Genomic DNA, 16,103 nt, shown 5'->3' on the forward strand with positions numbered 1-16,103 from the left:
GGTAGAAACTTGAGTCTAGTAGTTAGGGTAGATGATGAGTGCTAGGCGAAGTCTGATGGACCTGGCGACATATAGACATGGGGAGTCCCGGTGATGAGTGGCTGAGGTGGAGCCTGGGCAGGTGACTCTGGTTTGAGCGAGTACCACTGTGAAGCCTGAAGGTTGGAGGAGTCTGAAGGAACCATAGGGGTGGAGGGCTGGAGCGCAGCAGACAGCCTCGAAGACCAGGTGGAGCTGGTGGGCCGAGGGAGCCCGGGTGGAGCTGAAGGGACAACGATCACAGGCGGAGCTGATGGGGTCAGGAGACAGGGCAGAGCCGATTGTTCGACAGTCTGAGGTGGAGCTGAGGGCTCGGAGGGATGAGGCGGAGCCAGGGAATCTCCATGCCATGGGTGCACAGTGACTCGAAGTCCCAAGGTGGATCCAGGTTGGATGGTGGAGCCATGGAAGAGCTGAGGGAAGTCAGCTGAGGTCGAGAGTGTCGTAGGAATGGCTGGTTCTGGTGGAATAAACAGGAGAGGAAGGTTGGATGTGGAGACAGGCTTGGAAAGGGACAGGGATGGTAGTGGCAAAGACAATACTGTGCTGTGCTGGATCCAGCAATGAAAATGGCGATCCATTGATTGGTGGAATTTCAAACGGTAACAGAGGTCCGTGGTTTGGGAAACCGGGTGGGAAGAGTTACCTCTGCACTAACACCTGAGCATTTTCTTCCCAAATGGATGAGGCTGCTGACTCAGGATCCATAGCGGGCCTTGGCTGGGTCTCTAGATCAACAGTGGGCTCTGAGTGTGGGCGCTGGGTCTGGCTCTGGGGTGGTGATGGATGGTAAGTCATTTACCTCGCCCACTGTAAAGGCAAAGTTGATATACTCAGCCAGCGTCCAGCGGGAGTTTCCAGGGTGACAATCCAGGTCACGTCGTCGAGTCCAACCCAGAATCCCTCCATGAGTGTGATGTTGCTGCAGGATGGCAGACGCTCAGAATCTCCCATACATGCTACAATATTGTATGTATGCGATTGTCACAAAATGAGACATGGAGGAGTAGGGGAGAACCGGGGCGAAAGTAACACGGGACGAAAGTAACAAAGCGATTATCTCCGAGCACTGACTACATTTGCATTCCAAGCTATGACAGCATGTTCAACACACAACCCTTGACGGATCTGCCAAATATCAAGTGATTCCGCCATCGTTTCCCGCGGTTAGGTCCGAAATGCAGTTTTCAAGTACGGCAAGTAAATTAATGAAGCGGTACTTTTTTTCTAATTACAAGTTGTGTTTCTTGTTTCATGTGTCACAGTAATTATCAATCTATGGGTTATTTAGTGCTGTTACACACCCTGAAGGTTTGTCTTTTCAGAGTTTTTCAGTATAAAAGTAAATCGTGTTCAAATGTCAGGACTTCCTGTCGGGACTAAAGTAACACTTGTTACTTTTGTCCGGCTATTGCATATTATGCAAATTTAATTTAATTTAATTTTCATATTGTTCATACTGTTGAAGAAAAAACGTATCAAATAGATTGACATTGCAAATCAAAAATATTCTAAACAATTCAAGTTTGTACTGTCATATTACATTTGAAACATTTGATGAACTTTAACATTTAAAATGAAAATGTAATTTAATATTTTTTTTGCAAAGATAAAGGACAAAATATGTTTGTAGTTACATATTAACCAGGTCATAGTCAGGTATGTTTAATAAAAACAAGAGTAGCAGCAAAAAATCTAGCTTGTATTGTTGTGTTACTTTTGACCCACCTGATGGGGTCAAAAGTAAAAATGTGCAGCTTATGTTCAAAGTGAAATTATACTGTAGTCGTTCTACTTTTGAACAAAATACCACCTGCTATTGATAGACCACACTTGTGAGTTATTGACCACAGCAAAAATATATCTCGGTCTAAAACATTATCTTTTAAAATTACGATTTTCTGAAAAATTGTACTTTCATCCCTACTCTCCCCTATGTCAAAACATTAATATTTACGTGATTTAATTGTAAATTATTTATCATAAATACAACTTAGAACCAAAACGTAGTTCTTCTAAAACCTAAAAGAAAAGTGTTTTAAATCTCACAGATTATTTGGATTAACTCAGTAAATATGCTTACTCAAAGACTCTGGATCTGGAGTACTAATTACAAAAACATATGTGAAAATCATGCATTCATCACACATTCTGCATCAGCGGATGGAAGAAGTTCACAGAGTGAGGAAAGTTACTGTGCAAAAACTTTTATTTCCGTGTAAACAGATCCAACAGAAGTTTCCGTCATGCATCTGTCCCTTAATGAGGACAAGCATAAGGTGCAGAATATCGACACTGAGATCTGGCATCTGTCAACATACAGCACATTTGTAAAGCATCGCTTGGAATGTAATTCGTATGTCTGCCAGCCGCACACGAACTACTGAGGTAGAACTCGTGTCTACTGCAATTGAGGCAAGATCATTTGCAATGAATTTAAAAAACATGGTAACTATTTCTATTTTCATAACAGCACCATCATTATGCAGTAAAGCCCTGTTGACACTGACATTGACTTTGATAGCCAAGCACCCAGAGTCATTCGTTTTCAATGACAGCAGGTGATTTCTAAGTGAGTTTGATTTGTGCATTGAGAATCTTGTTCGTGATGTGATGCATTATGCACAACTGCAGTTTAGACAAACTATATGAAGTCGTACATCACTGACACTTTATTTGGGATGGCAATATATTGACCTTGATAATGTAGCTGCAAAATTATGACTGTCAAGCACTTAATCACATGCATTACAAAACACTAACCACACAGAACTGCATCTCCATCTGTTATTGGTCGGACAAACACGTATTCCTGCACAGAAAATATTATAATTCTAGTACTTTTCAGAAGTACATTTTAAATGAAAGGTCCCCTGTGGAGAAAATCAAGTTTTTAATGTTGTTTGTATGTCTATGTGGTGTTTTGAATATGCTTTAAGATAAACCATGTGAAATCGCTGGTGTTTCTGACGCCACAAAATACATCCAATCACGTCAACGTGTGGGCGGAGCTTTAGCATATCATTAACTATTCTCTGAGGCAGTCTCAAGAGAAGCAAGTTATCCCGCTATATTATTCTGTTGATATGTAAAATCGGGTACATTTAGCAATATAGCATGTGAATTACTGTATGTATGTGACGTATATTACGATTTTATGATGAACTATAGGCCTTTCTGCAATGATGTTCAGAGTTTCTACTCTCAAAGTGTTTCTAAAGATGCTTTTTAAGCCTTTGGGTTTAGACACTGTACAGTGTAATCATTTCGTCTGCATCCATTGCGTCCATTACATATCGCGCCGTTTTAATTCCTTTTCCGGGTCGGAATGTCTTGGGCTGTTCCGCCAGTGTATAGTGTAAATGCAAATATCGGATACGGGTCGCTTTTAAAAGATGATTTAAGTGGATCGTCCATAAAATCGGAATTGTGCATCAAGACCTGTAGTGTAAATGCGGCCATAAAGGCCTGGTTTCACAGACAGGACTTAGATTAAACCACAATTAGACCTTTGTTCAATTAGGGCATTTAAATAAACACGCCTTAGAAAAAACATTACCTATGTGCATCTTGAGACAAAACAATTGCACTGACATATTTTAAGATATGTAAGATATAATGCGTTACTTTAATAGTTACTTGAAAAAAGTAATCTGATTACGTAACTCACGTTACTTATGTGTTAATGAAACCGTATAAAATGCAACTGTGCATTATAATCAAAGTCATACATTACTGACATTTTATTTGGGATGGCAATATTTACCTTGATAATGTAGCAGCAAAATGCTAAATATGACTGTCAGAATGAGTCAATAGCAATTAATCATGCAATACAAAACCAAACATTAGAAAAAAACAAAAAGTACTTCCTGAAAATGAGTGCATGTCTCTTCCTCTGGGTGCAAAATTTTTTTTCCTCTTCTTTTTTTAATTTTAATTAAATGTTTTTTTTTTTTCGTGCCTCCATTTCTCAAGGTAAATGAGCAGTGTCTGTGCACCTGAAATTAATGTTGTTAAAAGACAACGTTTAAGTTGAACAATTAGTCCACGGCAACAGACCGGCGAAAGGCCGCATGCCGATTATAAAGTGATCATCCTTGATATATACAGAGAAAACCCTTTGTTTCTGTCTTCCACCTATCCGAAGAAAAACACCTTCATTTCACATCGCTAGCCTGGAGAAAAACAAATGAATTACTGTTGTGACCTTTGCAAGAGCTCAAAGATAAAAGACCTTCGTCTACCGTGATTGAAAATTAGTGGACTTACTCATGAGCTCTAAAATGCTCTTTAACCGCTTATGTTAAATTTGGACGCACTGGCAGTAAAGAATAAAAGTGAATCTGTTTCTTAATTTGTCGTTCTGGCTGTCTTCCAGTCTCAGCAGATGATTGCGTTTGTCTAGGCAGGACTGATTTATGACAATTACAACCTGCCTGTTTTGGGATGAGTCTTGTAATTGAACATCTGCCCTTTTAAAGGTTTACACTGGCTAAAGTGTGTGTCCAGCAGCTCATTCAGATGGCCAGCTCGTGCCAAAAGGTTGCAGTTAGATGGAGCACGTCGGCGGAGATCTCTGGATGTGGACCGTCTTCACGCTCAAGGTAGGATGTCACAGTAATTACCCTGGTGATTGTCCTCCATCACAGAGGCTTTGAGCTGGAATCTGAAAGAGGTTTTTTCATTTCCCGTCCTGACTAAAGGGTCTTTCTGAAATGCAATAGTCATAATAGACCCACTGACATCATGTAACTCCTGTCAATGGGTCATGAGACACGTGAGGACACGGAGATCAAACCTGGCTCAATGCATCTTGTCATATTTTAATGTTTTGCACAGTATTTTCCTCTCTTTAGAATACATTTTTATTATACAGTATAATGTCAATATAAATGTTTTTGTTGGTATATAAATGTATGTACGTACACTATATTGCCAAAAGTTTTGGGACGCCTGCTTTTACATCCCATTCTTAATCCGTAGGGTTTAATATGGAGTTGGGTTCTTCTTGGAAGGCTTTCCTCAAGGTTTAGGAGTGTGTTTATGGGAAATCTTCTAGAAGCGCATTTGTGATGTTGGACGAGAAGGCCTGGCTCTCAGTCTCCGCTCTAATTCATCCCAAAGGTGTTCTATCGGGTTGAGGTCAGGATTCCAGTTCCTCCACACCAAACTCGCTCATCCATGTCTTTATGGAGCGACGCTTTGTGCACTGGTCAGTCATGCTGGGACAGGAAGGGGCCGTCCCCAAACTGTTCCCACAAAGTTGGGAGCATGAAATTGTCCAAAATGTCTTGGTGAAGCATTAAGAGTTCCTTTCACTGGAACTAATGGGCGAAGTCCCACCCCATAACCCCCCTCCACCAAACTTTACACTTTACACAAGTCCCGTTCTCCTGGCAACCGCCAAACCCAGACTCGTCCATGGGATTGTCAGACAGAGAAGCGTGATTGGTCACTCAGAGAACACGTCTCCACTGCTCTAGAGTCCAGTGGCGGCGCGCTTTACCCCACTGCATCTCACGCTTTGCATTGCACTTGGTGATGTAAGGCTTGGATGAGCTGCTCGGCCATGGAAACCCATTCCATGAAGCTCTACACACTGTTCTTGAGCTCATCTGAAGGCCACAGAAGTTTGGAGGTCTGGAGCTCTTGACTCTGCAGAAAGTTGGCCACTTCTGTGACCCTCAGCATGCGCTGACCCCGCTCTGTGACCCTCAGCATGCACTGACCCCGCTCTGTGACCCTCAGCATGCGCTGACCCTGCTCTGTGACCCTCAGCATGCGCTGACCCCGCTCTGTGACCCTCAGCATGCGCTGACCCTGCTCTGTGACCCTCAGCATGTGCTGACCCCGCTCTGTGACCCTCAGCATGCGCTGACCCCGCTCTGTGACCCTCAGCATGCGCTGACCCCGCTCTGTGACCCTCAGCATGCGCTGACCCCGCTCTGTGACCCTCAGCATGCGCTGACCCCGCTCTGTGACCCTCAGCATGCGCTGACCCCGCTCTGTGACCCTCAGCATGTGCTGACCCCGCTCTGTGACCCTCAGCATACGCTGACCCCGCTCTGTGACCCTCAGCATGCGCTGACCCCGCTCTGTGACCCTCAGCATGCGCTGACCCCGCTCTGTGATTTGCTGTTGTTCCCAATCATAAAAAAAAAACATACTTTTTTTTTTTTTGAATGGTATAAGAAAAAATACATTAAATTTAAAATGAAAAGATAAATTGTGTTGATGAAAAATACTATAATTATAATCTGCTTTGGGCAGAAATACATATTTGTCCAACCAATAGCAGACGGAGATGCAGTTCTTTGTGCTGCTTAAAATACACATTTGACCTTTAAAATGCAGTGAAAATGAGTTATTTTCATGCCGTCATATTATCACAATTTCAAGACCAAATTCTATTAGATTCAACATAAGTTGGTTGTCTCGTGGAGCCACTTTTGGAAAACGAACTTGTTAGCTCAAACACTTGTTTCTTCATCGTTCTGATGTGTTGAGATGCTCTATTAAAGTCTTGCTCATTGAGAAAAGGAGGTTATGCTTATCAAAACCCCTTTCATTTTGTTTATGGGGACAGTGAGCGCTCATCAAACAGTGGCTCTCAGTGAATTTGCAGCCGAGCCTGTCGAGAAAAAACACTAAATGTGTGTAATTCTGTCTTCAGTTCTCAGGAAAGCGCGGAGGACAGCTCTGGCACCGCTGCGGGGCAGAGCACAGGGCCCTGTGGGGGACTGCCGTGTCCCAGAAATCTCTTCCCTCTCAAACTCCCGCGGAGCGGAGGCCGTGTGCACAGATCTCTAGGGGCCGCAGCAATCACTCTCAATCCTGCCGGCTGTGTGTGAGGTGGCGAGGTCTTTAGCAGTCCTTTCCCTCGTGTGGACAAACTCTATAAGCAGTGATGAGGAAGGACAGACATCGGCATGTGCATGTAAAGGGCGACCCTCTTAAAAATAAGCAAAACTAGTTTTGTCTCCACAGAATTCTCTATATAAATGATCCTGACGTTACAGGTCAATCAGGGGTGCATTTCCCCAGAGCATCACTAGTGAAGTTTGTCACCAACATAGTTCAACGAACATTAGCAAACAGCATCTCAAAGTTGTGTGATTGGAAGTACAGGTGGATAGATGCACTTTTATGATGGATAGATGCACTTTTATGATGGATAGATGCACTTTTATGATGGATAGATGCACTTTTATGATGGATAGATGCACTTTTATGATGGATAGATGCACTTTTATGATGGACAGATGCACTTTTATGATGGATAGATGCACTTTTATGATGGATAGATGCACTTTTATGATGGATAGATGCACTTTTATGATGGACAGATGCACTTTTATGATGGATAGATGCACTTTTATGATGGATAGATGCACTTTTATGATGGATAGATGCATTTTTATGATGGATGGATGCATTTTTATGATCGATAGATGCACTTTTATGATGGAAGGATGCACTTTTATGATGGATAGATGCACTTTTATGATGATAGATGCACTTTTATGATGGATGGATGCACTTTTATGATGGATGGATGCACTTTTATGATGGATAGATGCACTTTTATAATGGATAGATGCACTTTTATGATGGATGGATGCACTTTTATGATGGATAGATGCACTTTTATGATGGATGGATGCACTTTTATGATGGATAGATGCACTTTGAATAGATGCACTTTTATGATGGACGGATGCACTTTTATGATGGATGGATGCACTTTTATGGATGGATGCACTTTTATGATGGATGGATGCACTTTTATGATGGATGCATGCACTTTTATGATGGACGGATGCACTTTTATGATGGACGGATGCACTTTTATGATGGATGGATGCACTTTTATGGATGGATGCACTTTTATGATGGATGGATGCACTTTTATGATGGATGGATGCACTTTTATGATGGATGGATGCACTTTTATGGTGGACGGATGCACTTTTATGATGATGGATGCACTTTTATGATGATGGATGCACTTTTATGATGATGGATGCACTTTTATGATGGACAGATGCACTTTTATGGTGGACGGATGCACTTTTATGATGGATGGAGGCACTTTTATGATGATGGATGCACTTTTATGATGATGGATGCACTTTTATGACGGATGGATGCACTTTTATGACGGATGGATGCACTTTTATGATGGATAGATGCACTTTGAATAGATGCACTTTTATGATGGACGGATGCACTTTTATGATGGATGGATGCACTTTTATGGATGGATGCACTTTTATGATGGATGGATGCACTTTTATGATGGATGGATGCACTTTTATGATGGATGCATGCACTTTTATGATGGACGGATGCACTTTTATGATGGACGGATGCACTTTTATGATGGATGGATGCACTTTTATGGATGGATGCACTTTTATGATGGATGGATGCACTTTTATGATGGATGGATGCACTTTTATGATGGATGGATGCACTTTTATGGTGGACGGATGCACTTTTATGATGATGGATGCACTTTTATGATGATGGATGCACTTTTATGATGATGGATGCACTTTTATGATGGACAGATGCACTTTTATGGTGGACGGATGCACTTTTATGATGGATGGAGGCACTTTTATGATGATGGATGCACTTTTATGATGATGGATGCACTTTTATGACGGATGGATGCACTTTTATGAAGGGGCTCGTGAATGATTTCTTGAAGCAGTTTATTGACATAAACCAGCCTGTTACATGCCATTGAATATTCTACGGGTAAATACAACAGACTATTGCATAACATTAACGCTCTAAACGGAAACGAGTAAAAAACACACATAAAAACTCTGATTTTGACTCTGAAACTTGAGAAATTCTCAAGAGAGCAGAACATTTGCCTCCAGCGAACATGATCTTGTTTCATAGCGGTGTTACGTTGACAAGTAAATGTTTATGAATACACGTTTTTCCATGATAGATGGTTCCCTTCTGCGTTTTTTCCTTTGGTAATGTGTCACCTGCGTATGACTAAAGGGTTCATCAATGTTATGTAAACTGACAGAGATAGATGATGCCCCTCAGAATGCTAACGGAGGTGCTTTGGCATAATCCATCAAAATTAAGTTTGCACTTCCCTTTTTAAATGGACCAAAGGGGTCTCGTGCATTCTGCCTCTTTGTCACCTAATTTGGGGAACGCAGAAGACGCCTCTCTTGCTTTAGAGCACGCATTTAACAATGTACCTGAATAAAGCCGTCGAACAGTCATCTGATTTGCATTTTGTGTCTACACGCTTGAGAAAATCCATACCTTATCCCTTAAATGGCCCTACAAATAAATGTATTTTGAAATGAAGTGCCACTGTCGCGCTTCGGGCATGTGAAGGGAAGAGACACAAATCTGCATTTAATTTCTGGGCGACCTCCAAAAAAGTGCAACCTGCCGTCGGCCTGAACAAAAAGACAGAAGCCAGAGAAAGATGGGATTGTGATGCAGGACTTTTTCTCCCTAATAAACCTCTGAGAACTGCTGCGTTCACACCGAAAGCGAATAGAGCGTCTGGAGCGAGTGATTCCCATCTATAGACTCGTTTAGCGGCGCAATAGACTCGTTTAGCGGCTCTATAGACTCGTTTAGCGGCTCGATTGACTCGTTTAGTGGTGCGATAGACTCGTTTAGCGGCTCAATAGACTCGTTTAGAGATGCGATAGACTCGTTTAGCGGCGCGATAGACTCGTTTAGCGGCTCTATAGACTCGTTTAGCGGCTCGATAGACTCATTTAGCGGCGCGATAGACTCGTTTAGCGGCGCGATAGACTCGTTTAGCGGCACGATGGACTCGTTTAGCGGCTCGATAGACTCGTTTAGCGGCGCAATAGACTCGTTTAGCGGCTCTATAGACTCGTTTAGCGCCTCTATAGACTCGTTTAGCGGCGCGATAGACTCTTTAGCGACACGATAGACACGTTTAGCGACACGATGGACTCGTTTAACGGCGCGATGGACACGTTTAGCGACACGTTTAGCGACACGTTTAGCGACGCGTTTAGCGACGCGTTTAGCGACACGATGGACTCGTTTAACGGCGTGATAGACTCGTTTAGCGGCGCGATAGACTCGTTTAGCGGCGCGATAGATAGACTCGTTTAGCGGCTCGATAGACTCGTTTAGCGGCTCTATAGACTCGTTTAGCGGCACGATAGACTCGTTTAGCGTCTGTCCGTGAGAAAACATCTGAGATGAAGATGTCCTGTGTGATTTTTCTTCCCTATGGTCAGGGAATGGAGAGCATGTTGAGTGAAGAAGTGTGTGAGTGCGGTGAGACTCGTTTAGCGGCACGATAGACACGTTTAACGCCGCGATAGACTCGTTTAGTGGTGCGATAGACTCGTTTAGCGGCAAAATAGACATGTTTAACGGCGCGATGGACTCGTTTAATGGCGCGATGGACTCGTTTAACGGCACGATGGACTCGTTTAACGGCGCAATGGACACGTTTAGCGGCGCGATGGACACGTTTAGCGGCGCGATAGACTCGTTTAGCGGCTCTATAGACTCGTTTAGCGGCTCTATAGACTCGTTTAGCGGCACGATGGACTCGTTTAACGGCACGATGGACTCGTTTAACGGCGCGATAGACTCGTTTAGCGGCGCGATGGACTCGTTTAGCGGATATTCATGTATCTCATTCATATATCTCATATTCATATTCATATTCTCTTCATATTTTTTCATATTCGCGCCAAACACTCAATTCGCTCAATTGGTGTTGCCTCATTCGTGTGAATAGCGTAGCAGAATGTCTATTCGCGTCTTTGAGAGTCAGGCGCTCTAACAAGGAGGCTAAAGGCTGCAACCCCTAGAGTCAGTCGCTAGAGCGTCTCTTGAGATCAAAGGAGTGAGGTTTACTCGAACAGCAACTACTAGCTAGATGTTTAATTGCTATTTGGAGCATTGGATCGCTAGACGAGGTCTTAATTAACTCATTTTTGTGAAATTTCTCTTGTTTTCCCTGTAGCCCGAAATTATCCTATACGGATTCCGACTCCTTTTGCCAGCACAGGTCACTTTTTTTTATGGTGATAAATATTTGAGTTCATATTGAGGTCTCTGAATATTGATTGAAAACTTGGTTATCTTGGCACATTGATGAGATTTTTTTTCCCCCCAATTTTAATCTCATTCCTTTTTTTTCAATTTAATCTCATTGCTTTTTTTTTCAATTTAATCTCATTGCTGTCCGTGAGAAAACATCTGAGATGAAGATGTCCTGTGTGATTTTTCTTCCCTATGGTCAGGGAATGGAGAGCATGTTGAGTGAAGAAGTGTGTGAGTGCGGTGAGACTCGTTTAGCGGCACGATAGACACGTTTAACGCCGCGATAGACTCGTTTAGTGGTGCGATAGACTCGTTTAGCGGCAAAATAGACATGTTTAACGGCGCGATGGACTCGTTTAACGGCGCGATGGACTCGTTTAACGGCACGATGGACACGTTTAACGGCGTGATGGACACGTTTAGCGGCGTGATGGACACGTTTAGCGGCGCGATGGACTCGTTTAACGGCGCGCTGGACTCGTTTAACGGCGCGCTGGACTCGTTTAACGGCGCGCTGGACTCGTTTAACGGCGCGATGGACTCGTTTAACGGCGCGATGGACTCGTTTAACGGCACGATGGACTCGTTTAACGGCGCGATAAACTCGTTTAGCGGCACGATTGACACGTTTAACGCCGCGATAGACTCGTTTAGTGGTGCGATAGACTCGTTTAGCGGCAAAATAGACATGTTTAACGGCGTGATGGACTCGTTTAACGGCGCGATGGACACGTTTAACGGCGTGATGGACACGTTTAGCGGCGCGATAGACTCGTTTAACGGCGTGATGGACACGTTTAGCGGTGCGATGGACACGTTTAGCGGCGCGATGGACTCGTTTAACGGCACGCTGGACTCGTTTAACGGCGCGATGGACTCGCTTAACGGCGCGATGGACTCGTTTAACGGCGCGATGGACTCGTTTAACGGCGCGATGGACTCGTTTAACGGCGCGATGGACTCGTTTAACGGCGCGATGGACTCGTTTAACGGCGCGATGGACTCGTTTAACGGCGCGATGGACTCGTTTAGCGGCACGATTGACACGTTTAACGCTGCGATAGACTCATTTAGCGGATATTCATATTCTCATTCATATACCTCGTATTCATATTCTCTTCATATTTTTTCATATTTGCGGCAAACACTCAATTCGCTCAACTGGTGTCGCCTCATTCGTGTGAATAGCGTCAAGGAATGTCTATTCGCGTCTTTGAGAGTTGGACGCTCTAACGAGGAGGCTAAAGGCTGCAACCCCTAGAGTCAGTCGCTTGAGATCAGAGGAGTGAGATTTACTCACACAGCAACTACTACCTGGCATCCATTACATGCGCGTGTCGGATCTGTCCGTCAGCGAGAGTGAGAGCGCTTTCATGGACAAATGAAAGGTACTCCTCACCGAAAACATACAAATAAAGATACTTTTAGATGTTGAATTGCTATTTGGAGCATTTGGATCGCTAATCGAGGGCTTAATTAACTCATTTCTGTGAAAACCTCAAAATCTAATTTCTCTTGTTTTGCCTGTAGGATTCCGACTCCTTTTGTCAGCACGGGTCACTTTTTTTTATGGTGATAAATGTTTGAGTTCATATTGAGATCTCTGAATATTGATTGAAAACTTGGCTATCTTGGCACATTGATGAGATTTTTTTTCCCCCAATTTTAATCTCATTGCTTTTTTTTTTCAATTTAATCTCATTGCTGTCCGTGAGAAAACATCTGAGATGAAGATGTCCTGTGTGATTTTTCTTCCCTATGGTCAGGGAATGGAGAGCATGTCGAGTGAAGAAGTGTGTGAGTGTGCAGGAGTGAGTAAAGCACTGAACTCCTCCCCAGATTTTTAATCAGATGGTTTGTCGTGTCAGATGGCCTTTGCTTTGACTGTATCCTGGCCTCCCACACACTAGCACAGGCATTATTCAGCCCACTCAAACACCCAGACAGAACGCTGACCGTCAACACAGTCATGCTGAGGAATGAGAGCTTTAGAAAGCACACAAAAGGATACTCAACCCAAACAATAAAAACATTTTATTTTCTCCATTTTCTTTTTCTTTTCTCTGCTCATGTGTGCTGAGATGCCAAAGTATCCAATCAAAACCCTCAATATGATGGCAAATATTTCTCACCACATTCTTCCAAGACCAACTGATCTAAGCTGCTGGTCACTAAATATTCAACTATATCACTGATCAGCTCATTTCAATTATCATAAAGTCATAATTAAAAGATAAAATATTGAAAATATGATTTTAAAAATCCTCATTATTAGATAAAAAGTCAAAAATATGACATGCTAAGTCATTGTGAGATGAACAGTTGAAATTAGGACTAAGAATTCTGAGATAAAAATGCACAATTTTGGATTTAAAGTCAAAATTATGACTTTTAAAAGTCCTCATTATTAGATGAAAGCTGAAATTAGATTTAAAAAGTCTAAATTATGAGCAAAACACACGCTAAGACATTTAAGAGATGAAATCATGCTTATTTTTTTTAAATGCTCTTTTAATTTTTTAATTCACACTTATAAATATCATTAAATAATAATATTTACATTATTGTTTTCATTTTGTTCAATATATTTGTTTTACATGTGTTTCTACATTTTGAAATCAGTTTTTACAACAGAAATGAATGAATCAAAAACTGACTTTTATCTTTTGAAACTAGAAGCCTCTGTGTGTGAAAGAGCGCTGGAGAAATAAAGGGACTGGACTAAACAAAGTTTACTGTTAGACAAATGTACTGTACTAAAAAAAAATTATTTTATACAAAATCTATATTTTACTAAATCATTTTTACTCTAAAATTGCTATAAAATGAAAGCCACGTTTAACCAAAATGTTCCAAATTTGAAGTTGATATCACAAAAATGTTGATTGTTTAGGTCTATACCAAAAACAGCCAGCGGGTGAGACGCACATTCCATTGCATTTTTTAATGCGTTCTCTCCTGTCACACATTAATAAATGTCACAGTATCACTTCTATAATAAAACAGTCACCAAATATGGAACCTTCAGTCTTAGATCTTTCCGACGATATGTGTGGTCAAGAAGTCTTGACTCTGTCTCGCCCTGCCTTGGTCTTGGTCTCGCCCAGCCTAGGTCTTGGTCTCGCACTGCCTTGGTCTTGTCTTGATCTTGATCTTGGTCTTGGTCTTGACTCTGTCTCGCCCTGCCTCAGTCTTGGTCTCGCCCTGCCTTGGTCTTGTCTTGGTCTTGGTCTCGCCCTGCCTTGGTCTTGTCTTGGTTTTGGTCTCGCCCTGCCTTGGTTTTGGTCTCGCCCTGCCTTGGTCTTGTCTTGGTTTTGGTCTCGCCCTGCCTAGGTCTTGGTCTCGCCCTGCCTTGGTCTTGTCTTGGTTTTGGTCTCGCCCTGCCTTGGTTTTGGTCTCGCCCTGTCTTGGTCTCACCCTGCCTTGGTCTTGTCTTGGTTTTGGTCTCGCCCTGCCTAGGTCTTGGTCTCGCCCTGCTTTGGTCTTGTCTTGGTTTTGGTCTCGCCCTGCCTTGGTCTTGTCTTGGTCTCGCACTGCCTTGGTCTTGTCTTGATCTTGATCTTGATCTTGGTCTTGGTCTTGGTCTTGGTCTTGACTCTGTCTCGCCCTGCCTTGGTCTTGGTCTCGCACTGCCTTGGTCTTGTCTTGGTTTTGGTCTCGCCCAGCCTAGGTTTTGGTCTCGCACTGCCTTGGTCTTGTCTTGATCTTGATCTTGATCTTGGTCTTGGTCTTGGTCTTGGTCTTGGTCTTGACTCTGTCTCGCCCTGCCTTGGTCTTGGTCTCGCCCTGCCTTGGTCTTGTCTTGGTCTTGGTCTCGCCCTGCCTATGCCTTGGTCTCGCCCTGCCTTGGTCTTGTCTTGGTCTTGGTCTCGCCCTGCCTATGTCTTGGTCTCGCACTGCCTTGGTCTTGATCTTGATCTTGGTCTTGGTCTTGGTCTTGGTCTTGACTCTGTCTCGCCCTGCCTTGATCTTGGTCTCGCCCTGCCTTGGTCTTGTCTTGGTCTTGGTCTCGCACTGCCTTGGTCTTGTCTTGATCTTGATCTTGATCTTGATCTTGATCTTGATCTTGATCTTGATCTTGATCTTGGTCTTGGTCTTGGTCTTGGTCTTGACTCTGTCTCGCCCAGCCTAGGTCTTGGTCTCGCACTGCCTTGGTCTTGTCTTGGTTTTGGTCTCGCCCAGCCTAGGTCTTGGTCTCGCACTGCCTTGGTCTTGTCTTGATCTTGGTCTTGGTCTTGGTCTTGACTCTGTCTCGCCCTGCCTTGATCTTGGTCTCGCCCTGCCTTGGTCTTGTCTTGGTCTTGGTCTCGCACTGCCTTGGTCTTGTCTTGGTCTTGGTCTCGCACTGCCGTGGTCTTGTCTTGATCTTGATCTTGGTCTTGGTCTTGACTCGGTCTCACCCTGTCTTGGTCTTGGTCTCATCCTGCCTTGGTCTTGTCTTGGTCTTGTATTTTACGAGGTGGCTAATTCGTACGAATCTGCACGTTTTGGTTTGATGTTGGTCATTCGTACAAATTCATGCAAATTTGGCAACTCGTAAAATATGTACAAATTGCCGTGAGATCAGGTTGGAACATATTTTAAAATGTAATGTATTCCTGTGATCAAAGCTGAATTTATCATCATTACTCCAGTCTTCAGTGTCACATGACCCTTCACTAATCATTCTCATATGAGGATCTGATGATCAACACACATTTATGATTATTATCAGTGTTGAAAACAGTTGTGCTGCTTCATATTTTTGTGGAAACTGTGATATAAATTTTTTCCCAGGATTTTTGATGAAAATCAAAAGAACAGAATTGATTTGAAATAGAAAATATATTTGTATTAATTTTGCTTTTTATTTTTTAAAGAAAGAAAATCTTACAGACATGTGTAATCGTGTCACACCGGCACACGCTTGCAGCTGTAGATTGATCCATAATAGCCACTTTTCACGGAAAAGACATTTATCAGTGTGAAGAGAC

The 16,103-nt window shown here is 42.9% G+C and overlaps 1 protein-coding gene across 1 annotated transcript in view; it reads left to right on the forward strand.

Moving 5' to 3' along the window:
• Positions 1-718: 718 nt before the first annotated feature.
• Positions 719-16,103, forward strand: part of LOC307132190 (uncharacterized protein) — a gene marked incomplete at its 5' end in the record, with an annotated part of 98,009 nt that continues 82,624 nt past the window's right edge. Inside the window, 2 exons of the mRNA XM_079826357.1 lie at positions 719-791; positions 4,524-4,646. Coding sequence (XP_079682483.1) covers positions 719-791; positions 4,524-4,646 — 196 coding nt within the window. The remainder of the gene's footprint in view (positions 792-4,523; positions 4,647-16,103) is intronic.

This window comes from Gobio gobio, assembly GCF_949357685.1.
Source record: "Gobio gobio genome assembly, chromosome: 10".
In the NCBI taxonomy this organism is placed as follows: Eukaryota; Metazoa; Chordata; class Actinopteri; order Cypriniformes; family Gobionidae; genus Gobio; species Gobio gobio.